The sequence below is a fragment of the Hevea brasiliensis genome, unplaced genomic scaffold, assembly GCF_030052815.1.
Source record: "Hevea brasiliensis isolate MT/VB/25A 57/8 unplaced genomic scaffold, ASM3005281v1 Scaf7, whole genome shotgun sequence".
Taxonomy (NCBI): Eukaryota; Viridiplantae; Streptophyta; class Magnoliopsida; order Malpighiales; family Euphorbiaceae; genus Hevea; species Hevea brasiliensis.
In genome coordinates this window covers 1072523-1088231 of record NW_026615250.1, presented here as the reverse complement: position 1 = coordinate 1088231, position 15709 = coordinate 1072523, and the positions used below count along the sequence as shown (strand labels likewise).

The 15709-nt window shown below is 33.2% G+C and overlaps 2 protein-coding genes and 1 pseudogene across 2 annotated transcripts; all 3 read left to right on the top strand.

The window, feature by feature from the left end:
- The first annotated feature begins 1486 nt into the window (after positions 1 to 1486).
- LOC110643054 (mitogen-activated protein kinase kinase kinase 20) lies at positions 1487 to 2482 on the top strand. Its single transcript, XM_058142799.1, has 2 exons — positions 1487 to 1906; positions 2036 to 2482. Exons 1-2 carry the CDS (start codon positions 1487 to 1489, stop codon positions 2480 to 2482), a joined length of 867 nt encoding a protein of 288 aa, XP_057998782.1.
- A 2813-nt stretch (positions 2483 to 5295) lies between these two features.
- LOC110643324 (mitogen-activated protein kinase kinase kinase 20-like) lies at positions 5296 to 6291 on the top strand. Its single transcript, XM_021795670.2, has one exon. The coding sequence runs from the start codon at positions 5296 to 5298 to the stop codon at positions 6289 to 6291; it is 996 nt and encodes a 331-aa protein (XP_021651362.2).
- Positions 6292 to 7650: 1359 nt separating this feature from the next.
- LOC110662021 (root phototropism protein 3-like) overlaps positions 7651 to 15709 on the top strand; it is a 44729-nt pseudogene continuing 36670 nt past the window's right edge.

Genomic DNA, 15709 nt, shown 5'->3' with positions numbered 1-15709 from the left:
CCCAACAAAGTTGTGAAGAGATAAACAAACGACCATTTTAACACACCAAGAATCATATTGACATAAAAAATAAATAAAAGAAATAAATTCAAGCAACATCCACATTTGTCAAGTTTCTGTCACTCTGGTTTAAATGGATTGATTAATGTATTTTTTAAAATGTAAAAAAAATTAAAAATAATACATATATTAAAAATTTTAAAAGTTTGAATATCAAAACAGTTTTTTTTAAAGAAAGATTTAACCTTAATTAAATTAAATGCTGTTTTGTAAATTGATGTCTTCACAACTTGCTTGTAATAGATAAATTTTACATTAATTTCAAAATACTACTTTGAGTTGTTTTAATACTATAAATGTCATAGTAATTTAGGTTCTAAATATATTAACAAGTTTATAAAATATTTAATCGAATTTATTTGGTATTTTTAAACATGAATTAAGAGTGTTATATAAATTAAAAATAATGACCGTAGCAAAAGCTTAAATATGCAAAATTGAATAACACATTCTCATGATGATTCAATGGGTTAAATTAAATAGTATGAAAATATAATTTTGATTTAATTTTTTTTCTAAATAATAAATAAATTTTCTGTGGTGTAATATTCAAAGTTAACTATTGTTTTTTATTATAACTATCTTAAAAATTTTATATTTTTTTATTGTAAAAACCTATTGCATAGAAATTTGTTAAATTATGTTAATATTTTGTTTAATAAAATTTAGTAATTTCAATATATCTTTTATTTTATTAATAAGTGTTGGATTTAGTGAGAGAGAACTAGTTCAATCCTTGGAGAGCCAACTCCAACTCTAACTTGGTTTTACTTTGATCGGTTTATTCTCTTCTTTGCTTGCCTGCAAAACGCGGCTACTATTGTCGGTCTCTTAAGCTTGAGAGATAAGCTTGAAGAATGTGCTATCTGAAATTAAAACACAATCCGATAAAAAGAACTTGACACATGGATCGACTTGAAGAGGTGAGCTAGTGAAGGATAAAGGTAAGTAAGAGTTACTTTATCCTCTCTTATCTCTCAAATCTCAATTTCTCTTACACCTCTAGGAGAGGTAACGAGGAAGAAATAAGAGTTATAAATATTTTTATTTATGCACCCCCTTTAAATTTATCCCTCTTTCACCTCTTCCCAAATATAAAAAAATATACATTACCTTTCTTTATCTTTCTTTTAATTCCCCATTCCTAAACATAAGATTTTTTTTTTATTATAACCTTTTTACCCTTCCTCCTCCTTATCCTTTCTTACCCTCTCATTACTTACATTTCCCTCACCCCTCAATCTATCCAAACAGACCCTAAGTAAATTCACAATCCTAGCTTAAGCTATTGGCAGTAGTAATCTCCAATTACTTATCTCTTCTCAAGAAACACAACCCTTAAGCTGCTAATAGTAATCTCCAATTCCACATTTCTCTTCAAGAAACACAACTTTTCGGTCGCAAACAACTAATGTTTTCTTCAACCATGGAAGCCATCATCTCCGTGGTGGTCATATCCTCCTCCTCCTCTTCTGCTCCTAGGAAGCCAAAACATGATTCTAAATGGTACGAAATGATCAAGCGACGCAATGCTTTTAAGAGGAAAAAGAAGACTCCAGTCGTTTGTTTCGAAAGGGATACAACTTTGGAAGCCTCTCATGGGCTTTCATGGGTTCGAGTTTGCTTGCTTGGCAAAGGAGGATTTGGTTCTGTCTTTTATGCTAAAACAAGAACAACCATCAATCAGGGAACTCATCTTCCTCCTCAAATGGCAGTCAAATCTGCAACTATGGATCAATCATCTTCATTAAAGCATGAGAAACAAGTTCTCTGTGATCTTACTTCCAGTCCGTACGTGGTTCGTTGTTATGGAGACGAAGTCACACATATGGCTAATGGGGTGAAAGTATATAACTTACTCTTGGAGTACTGTTCGGGACTTAGTTTAGAACGACAAATAAGATTATCCGGTTTTGGGTTGGCTGATTCTGATGTTAAGTATTATTCAAGAGACGTTCTTCAGGGGTTGAAGTAGATTCATTGTCGTGGCTACATCCATTGCGATATCAAGCCGGACAACATTTTGCTGGTGCCTGGTAATGGAGAAAGGAAGGGAACTTTTGTAGCAAAGCTTGCGGACTTCGGATTGGCTGAGGCAGTGAATGAAGAGCTCCATGATTTGAGGGGCACAACCAGATATATGTCTCCAGAATTGGTGAGAGAAAAAAAGATTGGGTATGCTACAGACATTTGGGCCTTTGGATGTGCTGTGTTGGAGATGCTAACTGGAAAACCAGCCTGGGAATATTCAGAAGTTGAAGATCTTCTGTGGGTGATTGGATATACAGATGAACTGCCTCAAATACCCAGTAATGTATCAGAAGATGCAAAGGATTTTCTGAGCCGATGTTTTGTTCGTACTGCTGCTCATAGATGGTCTGCTGATTGCTTACTAGAGCATCCATTCCTCTCTGTGAACTAGGGGTGGAGAAACTCTAATATCTGCAAATAGGCATGGAATGTAATATGCTGACAATTTTGCTTTCGTGTTGTTTTTCACTGTACTTCTAACCTCTCCATATATCATCCCCTCATCACAAGCTAGTGTTCCCTTAAGATCTCTAATAAAATGTAAATTTAGTTGATTTTCCCCATCATTTTCCCTTTTATTTGTTCTAATTTTTCCAATGATAGCTTTAAAAAATAGTGTATATTTTAAATATCATCTAATTTTATCACATAATTAATATATAAAAAAAATACACTATTTTAAAATATCATCTCATGCCTCAATTTCTTTTTTGTTTCACTTATGAAAAATTGCTGCTAATCCAAAAGGAAACCCTAATAAAATTAAAAATCAGTAATAAGAACTACGTTGATGGTTTTTAAATCTTCAATGGTTTTTAATTTCATTGCTTCAGTGTTACCTTGGACTGAGCTATTTTAACCCTTAAATAGTTAAACCTTTTCAATTTTTATTTATTTATTGAGTCAGTATTTTTTTTTTAACCGTAATCAATTAAGTTTATGAATGTTTTAGTATAAATACCTTAAGGATTTATTTTTAATAATATAAAAAAATTAGGATTTAAAAAATTTTGCATTAATTACTTATTTTTTATAAGTATTATTAATGTTAAAACTATCATTAACAAATTCATTGTGCTTTAATGCTCGAGCAAATAATACATAAAATTCACAACGTAGATGTGTAGCAGAGAATTGGTAGGTTGAAAATGTTTCTGCTCTTCGAATAGATCATTTTCTTGATGTCATTGAATCAATTAAAAGAAAAGGGATGATAAGATCAAACTTGTTGATCATGCATAGCTCACTGGACAGCAAAATGGCTTTCTCAAATTCCTTCTGGACCGCATAATCTGCCAAAATATCCTACACACCTGTTACTAAGAGTTATTACAGAAAGTTTGATCAAGGTACTTCCTGAGGAGAAAAACTCAGTTTTCTGTAATGTTTTGTTTCACCCTCTCAAATTGGGAATGGTGATGAGAATTAAGTTTGAACTGTTAAATAAGCTGAAACAAAGAATAACACTTATGTTGGAGCAATGTTCTACTTTAGATCTCTTGGTCAGGAATTACAATAATACTGATACCGTTTATGATGTGAGAATCATTATAAGATTGGTCGAATCACATTATTCTTTCAGTGGAGTTTTCAGATCATCTGGGAAGAAAGGCATTCTCAACCCAACAAAGTTGTGAAGAGAAAAACTAACGACCATTTTAACACACCAAGAATCATATTGACACAAAAAATAAATAAAAGAAATAAATTCAAGCAGCATCCACATTTGTCAAGTTTCTGCCACTCTGGTTTAAATGGATTGATTAATGTATTTTTTAAAATGTAAAAAAAATTAAAAATAATACATATATTAAAAATTTTAAAAGTTTGAATATCAAAACAGATTTTTTTACAGAAAGAATTAACCTTAGTTAAATTAAATGCTGTTTTGTTTATTGGTGTCTTCACAACTTGCTTGTAATAGATAAATTTTACATTAATTTTAAAATATTACATTGAGTTGTTTTAATACTACAAATGTCAAAGTAATTTAGGTTCTAAATATATTAACAAGTTTATAAAATATTTAATCGAATTTATTTGGTATTTTTAAACATGAATTAAGAGTGTTATATAAATTAAAAATAATGACCGTAGCATAAGCTTAAATATGCGAAATTGAATAACACATTCTCATGATGATTCAATGGGTTAAATTAAATAGTATGAAAATATAAATTTGATTTAATTTTTTTTCTAAATAATAAATAAATTTTCTGTGGTGTAATATTGAAAGTTAACTGTTGTTTTTTATTATAACTTTCTTAAAAATTTTATATTTTTTTATTGTAAAAACCTATTGCATAGAAATTTGTTAAATTATGTTAATATTTTGTTTAATAAAATTTAGTAATTTCAATATATCTTTTATTTTATTAATAAGTGTTGGATTTAGTGAGAGAGAACTAGTTCAATCCTTGGAGAGCCAACTCCAACTCTAACTTGGTTTTACTTTGATCGGTTTATTCTCTTCTTTGCTTCCCTGCAAAACGCGGCTACTATTTTCGGTCTCTTAAATTTGAGAGATAAGCTTGAAGAATGTGCTATCTGCAATCAAAACACAACCCGATAAAAGAACTTGACACATGGATCGACTTGAAGATTACATCTAAGGATTTATTTGGATGAGGGCAAGGGAGGGATAAATAAAGATAAGAAGGGTAATTAACTCTTTTACCCCTGTTCCCTGTTTGGAAAGAGGTGAGCTAATGGGGGATAAGAGTAAGTAAGGGTTAGCTTATACTCTCTTATCCCTCAAATCTTAATTTTTCTTACATCCCCGTGGGAGATAACGAGAAAGAAATAAGAGTTATAAATATTTTTATTTATGCACCCTCTTAAATTTATCCCTCTTTCACCTCTTCCCAAATATAAAAAAATATACATTACCGCTTTTTATCTTTCTATTAATTCACCCATTCCTAAACATAAGATTTTTTTTTATTATAACATTTTTTACCCTTCCTATTCCTTATCATTTATTATCCTCTCATCACTTACATTTCCCTCACCCCTCAATCTATCCAAACGTCTCCCTAAGTAAATTCGCAATCCTAGCTTAAGCTATTGGCAGTAGTAATCTCCAATTCCATATTTCTTCTCAAGAAACAGAACCCTTAAGCTACTAGTAGTAATCTCCGATTCCACATTTCTCTTCAAGAAACACAACTTTTCGGTTGCAAACAACTAATATTTTCTTCAACCATGGCAGCCATCATCTCCGTGGTGGTCATATCCTCCTCCTCCTCTTCTGCTCCTAGGAAGCCAAAACATGATTCTAAATGGTACGAAATGATCAAGCGACGCAATGCCTTTAAGAGGAAAAAGAAGACTCCAGTCGTTTGTTTCGAAACGGCTACAACTTTGGAAGCCTCTCATGGGCTTTCATGGGTTCGAGTTTGCTTGCTTGGCAAAGGAGGATTTGGTTCTGTCTTTTATGCTAAAACAAGAACAACCATCAATCAGGGAACTCATCTTCCTCCTCAAATGGCAGTCAAATCTGCAATTATGGATCAATCATCTTCATTAAAGCATGAGAAACAAGTTCTCTGTGATCTTACTTCCAGTCCGTACGTGGTTCGTTGTTATGGAGACGAAGTCACGCATATGGCTAATGGGGTGAAAGTATATAACTTACTCTTGGAGTACTGTTCGGGACTTAGTTTAGAACGACAAATAAGATTATCCGGTTTTGGGTTGGCTGACTCTGATGTTAAGTATTATTCAAGAGACGTTCTTCAGGGGTTGAAGCACATTCACTGTCGTGGCTACATCCATTGCGATATCAAGCCCGACAACATTTTGCTAGTGCCTGGTAGTGGAGAAAGGAAGGGAACTTTTGTAGCAAAGCTTGCGGACTTTGGATTGGCTAAGGCAGTGGATGAAGAGTGCCATGATTTGAGGGGCACAACCAGATATATGTCTCCAGAATTGGTGAGAGAAAAAAAGATTGGGTATGCTACAGACATTTGGGCCTTTGGATGTGCTGTGTTGGAGATGCTAACCGGAAAACCAGCCTGGGAGTATTCAGAAGTTAAAGATCTTCTGTGGGTGATTGGATATACAGATGAACTGCCTCAAATACCCAGTAATGTATCAGAAGATGCAAAGGATTTCCTGAGTCGATGTTTTGTTCGTACTGCTGCTCATAGATGGTCTTCTGATTGCTTACTAGAGCATCCATTCCTCTCTGTGAACTAGGGGTGGAGAAACTCTAATATCTGCAAATAGGCATGGAATGTAATATGTTGACAATTTTGTTTTTGTGTTGTTTTTCCCTGTACTTCTAACCTCTTCATATATCATCCCCTCATCACAAGCTAGTGTTCCCTCAAGATCTCTGATAAAATGTATATTTAGTTGATTTTCCCTATCATTTTCCCTTTTATTTGTTCTAAGTTTTCCAATGATAGCTTTAAAAAATAGTGTTTATTTTAAATATCATCTAATTTTATCACATAATTAATATATGAAAATATACACTATTTTAAAACATCATCTCATGCCACAATTTCTTTTTTGTTTCACTTATGAAAAATTGCTGCTAATCCAAAAGGAAACCCTAATAAAATTAAAAATCAGTAATAAGAACTACGTTGATGGTTTTTAAAGCTTCAATGGTTTTTAAAGCTTCAATGGTTTTTAAATTCATAGCTTCAGTGTTATCTTGAACTGAGCTATTTTAGCCCTTAAATAGTTAAAGCTTTTCAATTTTTATTCATTTATTGAGTCAGTAGTTTTGTTTTCAACTGTAATCAATTAAGTTTATGAATGTTTCAGTATATATATACCTTAAGAATTTATTTTTAATAATATAAAAAATTAGGAATTAAAAAATTTTGCATTAATTACTTGTTTTTTATAAGTATTATTAACGTTAAAACTATCATTAACAAATTCTCACTTTTTTTATTTAAAGAAAAAAAAAAAAGAAGAAATTCGTGAATTGAAATACTCATGTACTAAATGGGGATATACCAGAAGGAAAAGAATTTCATGTGATGAATATGAAAAAGTTCAAAATTTTAAAGGTGGGTTTTTTTTTTCCAAATTTAAAATCTCATTGTCTGTGAGTACTTTTAATTAAGTTCAAATTATATAGTGTTGACTAGGATTAGTGGTAGATCACTATGGTTGAAGTGTTCAGTAATTTTTTGCTTGAATGGAATAGATTGGAGATCATGAATAATGTAGTTTTTAAGTAGAAATCAGTGAGATATACTTTAGTGGTGTTAGAGTTATCTCTAAAATTATAAATTTTCGAGTTCAACTTTTAGTAAGAGTCAAATAAAAAAAAATAAAGGCTTTAGGTAGCAAAGACTGATAGAGAAAGGAGACACCTAGTGGATGAGAATGTATAACAAATTTGGCCATGGTGTTGGCTACAATCTGTCCACTACACACACCTGTGCTTTACAGTGACCAGAGACAGCTAAAGGCAACAAACCCTCTTAATGGCAAAGCTACTTTCCAACAAGTATTTTCTTTGTTGCCTGAACATAAATTTGTCTAATCCAAAAACCAACTCTTTTTTTGGATAATTGGAGTTGTGAAGGAATAATGTACAGGTCTCTATCCCTTAAACATGACAAGGTTCCTATGGAAACGAAAAGTCTTGATAGAGGGAATGCCAGTGGGCATTCATTACTTGGGGTTAAGCACAACAAGTGTATTATTTTTCTTTCCAAAGTGAGTATGGTTGCTGAAGCTATAGAAAGAAGAAACCAGAATTGGTAATCTCTTTGTTTCTGTTCATGCATATACTTGTGTGTGTGTGTGAAAAGCTCTATGATCTTTACAGTGCTTCTTTCTGCAATTTTGATTGATTTCACTTCTGCAGGATTGTTTGCTCAAAAGTTACAAATGATTTGACAATAAAAGTTGGGAATTCTACCTTTCAGTTACATAAGGTGCACGCAATATGTTCCTCTTAAGTTATATAGCTCTGTTGAAAATTATTTTCTTATTGCTGCATTAATGTTGCAGTCTTTTCTTGAGTTGCTAGAAGTTTTGTGTTGAGATTACACCATATGACACTAATAGGCAACAAGCTTACGGTTAAGAGTTTATGACTAATGGAGATTGCAGAGAATTCTGTAGGTTTTAGCATTTATAGAACTATAATAGAGATTGAGCAAAGAACAAAACAACTTGGAATCAGAAAATAATTCACGCATTTTGCCCACTTCTTTCTTTTGAGAATTGAAAATATGCATGGAGTTATATTGGGTCTTTCCTGAGCTATATTTTCATTTAAAAAGAAGTTGAAATATCTTTCTTTTTTTTTTCCCTTTTTGATTATCTTCTGAGTATAAATATCCATAATCATATTCTAACTTCATATTATTTTTGGGTAGTCAGCTTCCCATGGTATCAAAAAGTGGATATTTGAATAGATTAGTATTCCAAAGAATAAGCATGGGAGATAAAAATAGTATCTCTAAGATCCGAGTAGACAATCTTATAGGTGGAGCTGAAATCTTTGAGTTAGTTGTGAAATTCTACTACAGATGGAAAGTTGATTTGACAGCAGCCAACATTGCTCCAGTATACTGTGCGGCATATTTCTTGGAAATGAGTGATGATCTTGAACAAGGAAATCTTATTTCTAAGGCTGAGACTTTTCTAAGTTTTATACTTTACGCATCATGGAAAGATATATTTCAGATTTTCAAAAGCTGCGAGATAATTTCTTCAGGCACTAAGGGATTACAACTCTTGAAATTATGCTCTGAAGCTATTGCTTGGAAAGCTTCAATGGACCCAAAAACATCTGCTGCTGGTGATGATGATTCATTGTGCTCTAATGCTTGAGCAAATAACGCAGAAAACTCACAACATAGATTTGTAGCTGAGAAATGGTGGTTTGAAGATATTTCTGTTCTTCGAATAAATCATTTTCTTGAAGTCATTGAATCAACTAAAAGAAAAGGAATGATAAGATCACAACTTGTTGGATCATGCATGGCTGATTGGACAGCAAAATGGCTTTCTCAAATTCCTTTGGGACAGCACAATTTGCTAAAACATCCTACACACTAGTTACTTACTGAGAGTTACTACAGAAAGTTTGATTAAGGTACTTCCTAAGGAGAAATGTAATTTTTTACTTCACTTTCTCAAGTTGGGAATGATGATGAGAATTAAGTTTAAACTGTTAACTAAGCTGGAACAAAGAATAGCACTAATGTTCTGCTTCGGATCTCTTAGTCAGGAATTATGATGTGCGAATCCGCACGTATACGGATTGTCTCAAGTAATAAAGTGATGAATCAAGTATCGTTCCCACGAGGATTTGCCGTTTTTGAGTACCAAACTATGAATGAAGCAATTGTTTGGGCTAATGATTGATGAATAAATGGTAAATGTAAATAAGCAAGGTAAATTGATTAATCTAATTGGAATGGGTAAAGAGCAAACAAATAAATTCTAAATCTATTTTGCAATTAAACTAAATTAACAATGAGTAATTTAAATCAAAGTCTAATTATGTTAAAAGTGATTCCAGAGTTAGGGTTTATGCATAAATTAATTGGGATTTGTCTTGGGCATTTCAATTTTAAGGGAAAAAATAGAGTTTGAAGGAAATTGATTCTAAATTCCTTTGATATCTTTTTCAAGCAAACCAAAGTGTGTTCTAAAATAATCAATCCTACTTTCGTATGTTATTTGATTACTTTAAAACCTATTAAGTTTTGTAACCAATAATTAATTCCTCTTAAAATCTTAGTTTATTTCTAAATCTAAGTGATTTTAAGTTCCAATCCTTGATTATCTATCAATGACTTTCACCTTTCGGTCCTTCAATCAAAGATTAACACAATACCCAATGGGTACCAATATTAGGTAAGTAAATCAAGCACACAAGGAAGGAATCAAAACTCGTATTTATGTAAAATAAGGAAATACCCAGTCCAAATCCACAAATTAATCTAAAACATATTTCCCAACTCCGAAATCTAAAGAGTTTACTCACTCATAATGGTATTTACAAGAAATATTATTGGAAAAGTAAAGAAAAACATCATAAGAGGACTAAAATAGAAAAACCCAGGTAGAAGAACCAAAAACTCTGGTTTCTGAAGCTCCAAAAGATGGTTGCAGCAGCTCCTCCACAGAAAATGGCGTCTCCTCCTCTCTCTATTTATATTTTCTTTCCTTTTTTTTGTTTTCTCTCCTTTCCTCTTATGGCAAAAACTAGGAAATTATGAATTTATATGGTCCCAAAAAGTTTCCCTAAAAGTAAATAAGAGCCAAGGAGTGGATAGAAAATGAGGTATTAAATTATATAAATCAGCAGCATTATTCACGTTCTAGCAGTCTGCTTAGGGTACGGCTTAACCCTAATCAGCTTCTTAGTAAATTTCAGCCTCTGGTTGCACTGTCTGCTTAAGGTTAAGCAGACCCTCAGCAAATCTCGGCAGACTTGGAGTAAAATGGACTTTTCTGCTCATGCTTGACTTCCAGCTTGACTTGTGCTGCACCTTAAGCACTGCCGCTTTACCCTAAGTAGGATCTTAAGCAATTCTCGGCAGGTTGTGGAGTAAAAGCTTGAATATGTAGGATTTAAGCCGTGCTTGACTTTCAGCTTGAACAGGCTTAAGGTTAAGCTTATATGACATACCCTAAGGAACATTATAAGCAAAATCTTAAGCAAATTTCCGCTAACTTGCACTTTCAAAGCTTGATTTCTTCAACTTTCCTCCATGCTTAAAGAATTCTAAATTTCTTCAAATCACTTCCTAATGCACTCATTGATCTTCGATTTGACACAAAATCCTATCAAAAACAATAAAATTATAAAAATCAAATATAAAGTATCTAAATTTAATAAATAAGCTAAAATAAAGCTAAAAACATAAAATATACTAAAATATAAGGGCAAAATGGATGCAAAACTACCCTAAAATGTCTATATGAAATGAGTGTAATAAATTCCCCCAAACTCAAACCTTTGCTTGTCCTCAAGCAAATTAAAAACAATTAATGCAATTTGGGTATCTTACCTTAAATTTATGAAAATTACTTATCCAAACTCTCAAGCTTACATTTAGCCACCAACAAACCATATACCCACTTTCAAGATACAAAGAGTTTAATCTTTATCAAAGTTATTACCGCTTAGCCTTGGGTCAATTATCCATATCATCAAGCCCAAACCAATCAATCACAAAGAATAATCATGCCTAAATAGACTATAGGGTAATCCATAAACTAAAGTGTCTCAAATAATGATGGAAGTAAATGAATGGATTAATGATATCCCAATCCCATAGGCAATTCTCCTATTCCAATATCCACTAATGTAGCAAAACACCATCAAAAGATCAAAAAGACTTTCAAGGGTTGTAATAAGGCTAAGGGGGTTGATAATGTAGCTAACAAGGAAAGGATAAAGGTAACAAAATATGAGAATAATTAAATTATTAAAAGATCAAGACACGCAATTTTTTTTTTAAAAATCAAATGGGAGAAGAAACTTTACAACTATTCACGATTGCTAGCATATAATTTTAAAGCTTTTAGAGGAACTACATAAATAACATTGACTTTGAATTATAATTGTCCCTTTCAATTCCCCCCCAAACTCATTTCTTTGTGTATTTGGGTGGTGAATTACTTTACATATCATAATTGAATTTGCTAGCTTTTTATTTTAGTCACTTCTCCCAACTAATTATTATTATTATTTTTTTTTAAGTGTATCTATCACTCAAAGAATTATTCTCATGGAGGGTAGGTAAGTGTTTGGGTTTATGGCTAGGCATTAATGTGGGTTCCAAAGAAATAAGAAGGATAAATATAGGCTCAAATTGGTTTCAAAGGGAAATTTTGAAGTGAGGTTGGCTAAGGCTAAAATATGGGTTTAAAATTCAAAGAATGTCTAGATCATTTCTTTTTCAAGTGCATGTTATGATTTCGCCTTGAAAGGTTTAGAAAGATTGTTCTAGGATTGGTGAGACATCAATTAGCTACTTCTCACCTTAGAGTTTTCTCTAGGCACTCAAAGTCAACGCAATTGATTGGGTGGCCCTTGGCTAAGAAGATATAAACTAAAGCAAGAATCTAATAACTTTACATATATCTAGAACTTTCAATCCATCAAACCCTTCTAAAAGTAAGTTTAATTGCTCTTCAAAGTAATTCTCAATCCTCTAAGGATAAGGTAAAAAATTATTTTTATGATATGCATGATCCTAAAATGAATGCATAAATCAAATTAAAATTAAGTGTAATCTATATGAAAACTATATGCAAATGTATGTGTATGAGTATAGACGTGTGTGGTATATGTAAAAGTGTATGGATTATCTATATATGAATGAATGAAATGCAATAAATGAATGAATGAAAATTTTAAAGAAAATTTTAAAAATTTTGCAAAAATTTTGCCCTCACCCCCAAACTCAAATGAAACATTGTCCTTAATGTCTAAAATGAATGCAAAGATGGGCAAAATTGTGTGAACTAATCAATTAATGAAATATAGACAATTGGGTATTAAATCAATATAAGCTCAAGAATTCCAAAATTAGTTCAAATGATATTAACAATGAAGCTTTAGAGAGAAAAATATGAAAAAGTATCCCAAATGTATGAATTTCCACTGCTTAAGAAATTGCTTAAGATTAAGCTTAAGGTTAAGCGAGATCTGCATAAGGTTAGGCAAGATCTTAAGCTCTGGGAACATGCTAAAAAAAATATCGAAAGAACTAAAAGTGATTCAGTACCTCATGATAAAATGAAACAGATTTGGCTGAAGGTAAACTGTGCCAGTCATTAATATCCACAAAATTAGAACTGAATAAAGGCAAAAATGGAAAGATAATGTGTACTAAGGTGGAAAATAGGAGTATTCAGAAAAGAACTAGATTTACTACTGCAAAATCATATAGGAAAATAAAGCAGGAGAGAATAAGCTAAAGAAAATATGTAAGTGTGAGCACAACCATAAAATAAGAATAATCACATATGTTACCAAAGTTTAAAGATTAACAAATAAAAGATAAAATGAAATTAAAGACTAGAACAAACACAAGAACAAATACAGAAATAGAAACTTGTTAAACTAAATAAACTACTGCTACTGCTATTGCTGTCAAGGCTTTGTTGCTGCTTCAGGTTCTGCATTAGTCTCATTGTAATCTGAAGCTTCAGAAGCAGTCTCTAAATTTTTTGTGAGTTCTTTTATTTGCTGGAGCATGTCTTGGCCCCAATGATATAAATTGTTATAAGATTGAGCCAATTTGTTGTAGAGCTCCAACATTTGAAATTGCTGTTGCTGCTGCTTCTTTTTAAGAGATGAAAATCTCTTTTTAAGTTTCTTTTCTAGCTTCTTCTTTTAGTTGACCTGCTACTGACCCATGGTATCAATTTTAACTTCTAAGCTCTTCAAGGTTGCAAGGATATCTATGGTGTCAGGTGAGGGAACAGATAGTTGGGTAGTGAAGCTAGCTACTTTAGATTTAGGAGGGATAAAATATCTGCTGAAAACTACTGGGAAGTGGCTGTTTGAGGTTCTGCTGGTGCAAAGGCACTTGGTTCTGTAGCACCACTAGCATCAGCATGCTGCTGTAACAAGACATATGCATGTCCTACTTTCTCACAAAGATCCATGTGTAGCAACATTGTGCTATCTATAAAGGACTCACCAGACACTGGCAGCAGCTTATGTAGACTAGCATCAAAGCTAAATGAATTGGCTATGGCAGTTATATATAGCCTCCAAAAACTATGCTACCTGTGGTATGCCTTGTGACAGTTTGGTGCCAATGAGTAGCTAGGAAATGGGCTGTGCTAACTTGTTTTCTCTCCTTGATGCACCACAAGAAAAATAAGTCTCCAGCACCCACAATGCTGTTACTGTGTCCCCTTCCTAAAACAGTGTAAGAGATAAATCTATGGAGGTATTTCAACACAGGATCTACTATCCTAGAGGCTTTTGCTGTCCTCTGCCTGTAATAACCCCCATAAGGTGCAATTTCTTTCCAGAACTTAACAGGATCATAAATGGTTTGTTGCCACTCAATACTCTTATAGCCCGAACCCTGAAAACCAAAAATTTCACTCATAGAACCCATGTCTAACTCCCTATCAATGCCAGCACATCGAAAACAGATCACATCCTTATGCTCAGGAACAGTTGGTTTGAAATTCAACCTTAAGGAACTCAAAAACTCCAAGGTCAAATCTTTGTACACTGGTTCCCTAATCCTAGCAAACTTAGTCCAGTTGACAGCATCTAAATAAGCAAATACAGAGTCATAAATTCCTAACTCTTTTAAAATCTGCTCATCCATATATTTGTTTGCCGAAATAGGCTTAGAAGCTAAACTCTCATAAGCATTTTTTATATCCATGTCTTTAAAAGCCCAAGGTAATGGAGAAAGTACCTCCTCTATATCATTGGCAGATGTCGCAGGTGCTGCTAGAGCAGTGGCAGGCTGGGGAGAGTCTAAGGGTGACTGAGATACAGGGATTTGAGCCATTGGTGATGAAACTTGAGATGAAGACCTAGTTCTTTTACTGACTGGTTCAGAGGAAACCTGAGGTGAAGAGTTAAAGTCCAAAGCAATAGAGGGGTTTCCTTTTCTTTTTCTGACAGTGGCTTTCTTGGGTCTACCCGCAGCCATTTTGGTTTTACCTTTAGATTTGGTTTGAGTTGGCGCGGGTTCAGACATTGGTTCTTGAATCTGAGTTTCGAAAATGGTTGTTTCATTTTATGCTTCATTTTGTGGCGAGAAGGGGGTCGGCGGAATGAGGATCGGTGTTTGGTTTTGGGGTAGTGGTGGTGTTTGCGGTGGTGGTGATTGAGGTAGTAGTGGTGTTTGCGGTGGTGACTAGGATGGCAGCGGCGGACTGGGACTGGGGTTAAGGTTCGCAGAAAGTGAAGATGGAGTAACCATTTTCGATTTAACAGAGCGTTTGGATTTTCTGGGTTTGTGGGTGGAACACATCTTGGTTCTCACCATTTAATGAAGAGAAATAATCTCTTTAGCTTCCCAAGAATGGCTGAAAAAAATGGTGGAGGGAGTGGAATAGCGCTTTGGTTTATTGGGAGTGAGGGTGAGGGTTTCATAAAAATGGCGAAAATTTTGGGGCTTTTTAAAATGTAGGGCAGACACTTGGTAACTTGGGGTTATGCTTGTGGTTAAGCAGAAATTTGCTTAGGGTTCAGCAGAATTTGCATAGGGTACAGCTTAGGGTAAGCAACATCATCAGCAAATTTTGGCAGGTTTTGGAAAAAATTGTGATTTTACTTACCAAAAATAGTCCAAATGCTATGGAATGCTATCATGATCCTCAACAATTACCAAATACACATTAATACCACAAAATTAAAAAATTTAAGCTCATCATCTCTCATAAACTTAGCAAGCATGATACAAGTTCATTTAGCTTTTTGCAAGCATGGTTCAAATTAGGCACCAATTGTGATTACCTTTTTGCAAACTTAATGAAATGGTCTTATTCCTTAACTTATACCAAAAGTACATTTTCAGCAGCATTTGAGACAAGTTCCAAACATTCAAAAATTGCAGAAAAGACATAGAAATTAACTTCTTAGCAAAGATGAACAAAGAGCGTGAATAAAGAACAAAACTAACAGACTATAAAA

Coding starts and splice junctions, on each gene's coding strand:
- LOC110643054 (XM_058142799.1), top strand. CDS start 1,487: ATGGAAGCCATCATCTCCGTGGTGGTCATATCCTCCTCCTCCTCTTCT. Junction 1,907..2,035: donor ATATGGCTAATGGGGTGAAA/GTATATAACTTA, acceptor GGGTTGAAGTAG/ATTCATTGTCGTGGCTACAT.
- LOC110643324 (XM_021795670.2), top strand. CDS start 5,296: ATGGCAGCCATCATCTCCGTGGTGGTCATATCCTCCTCCTCCTCTTCT.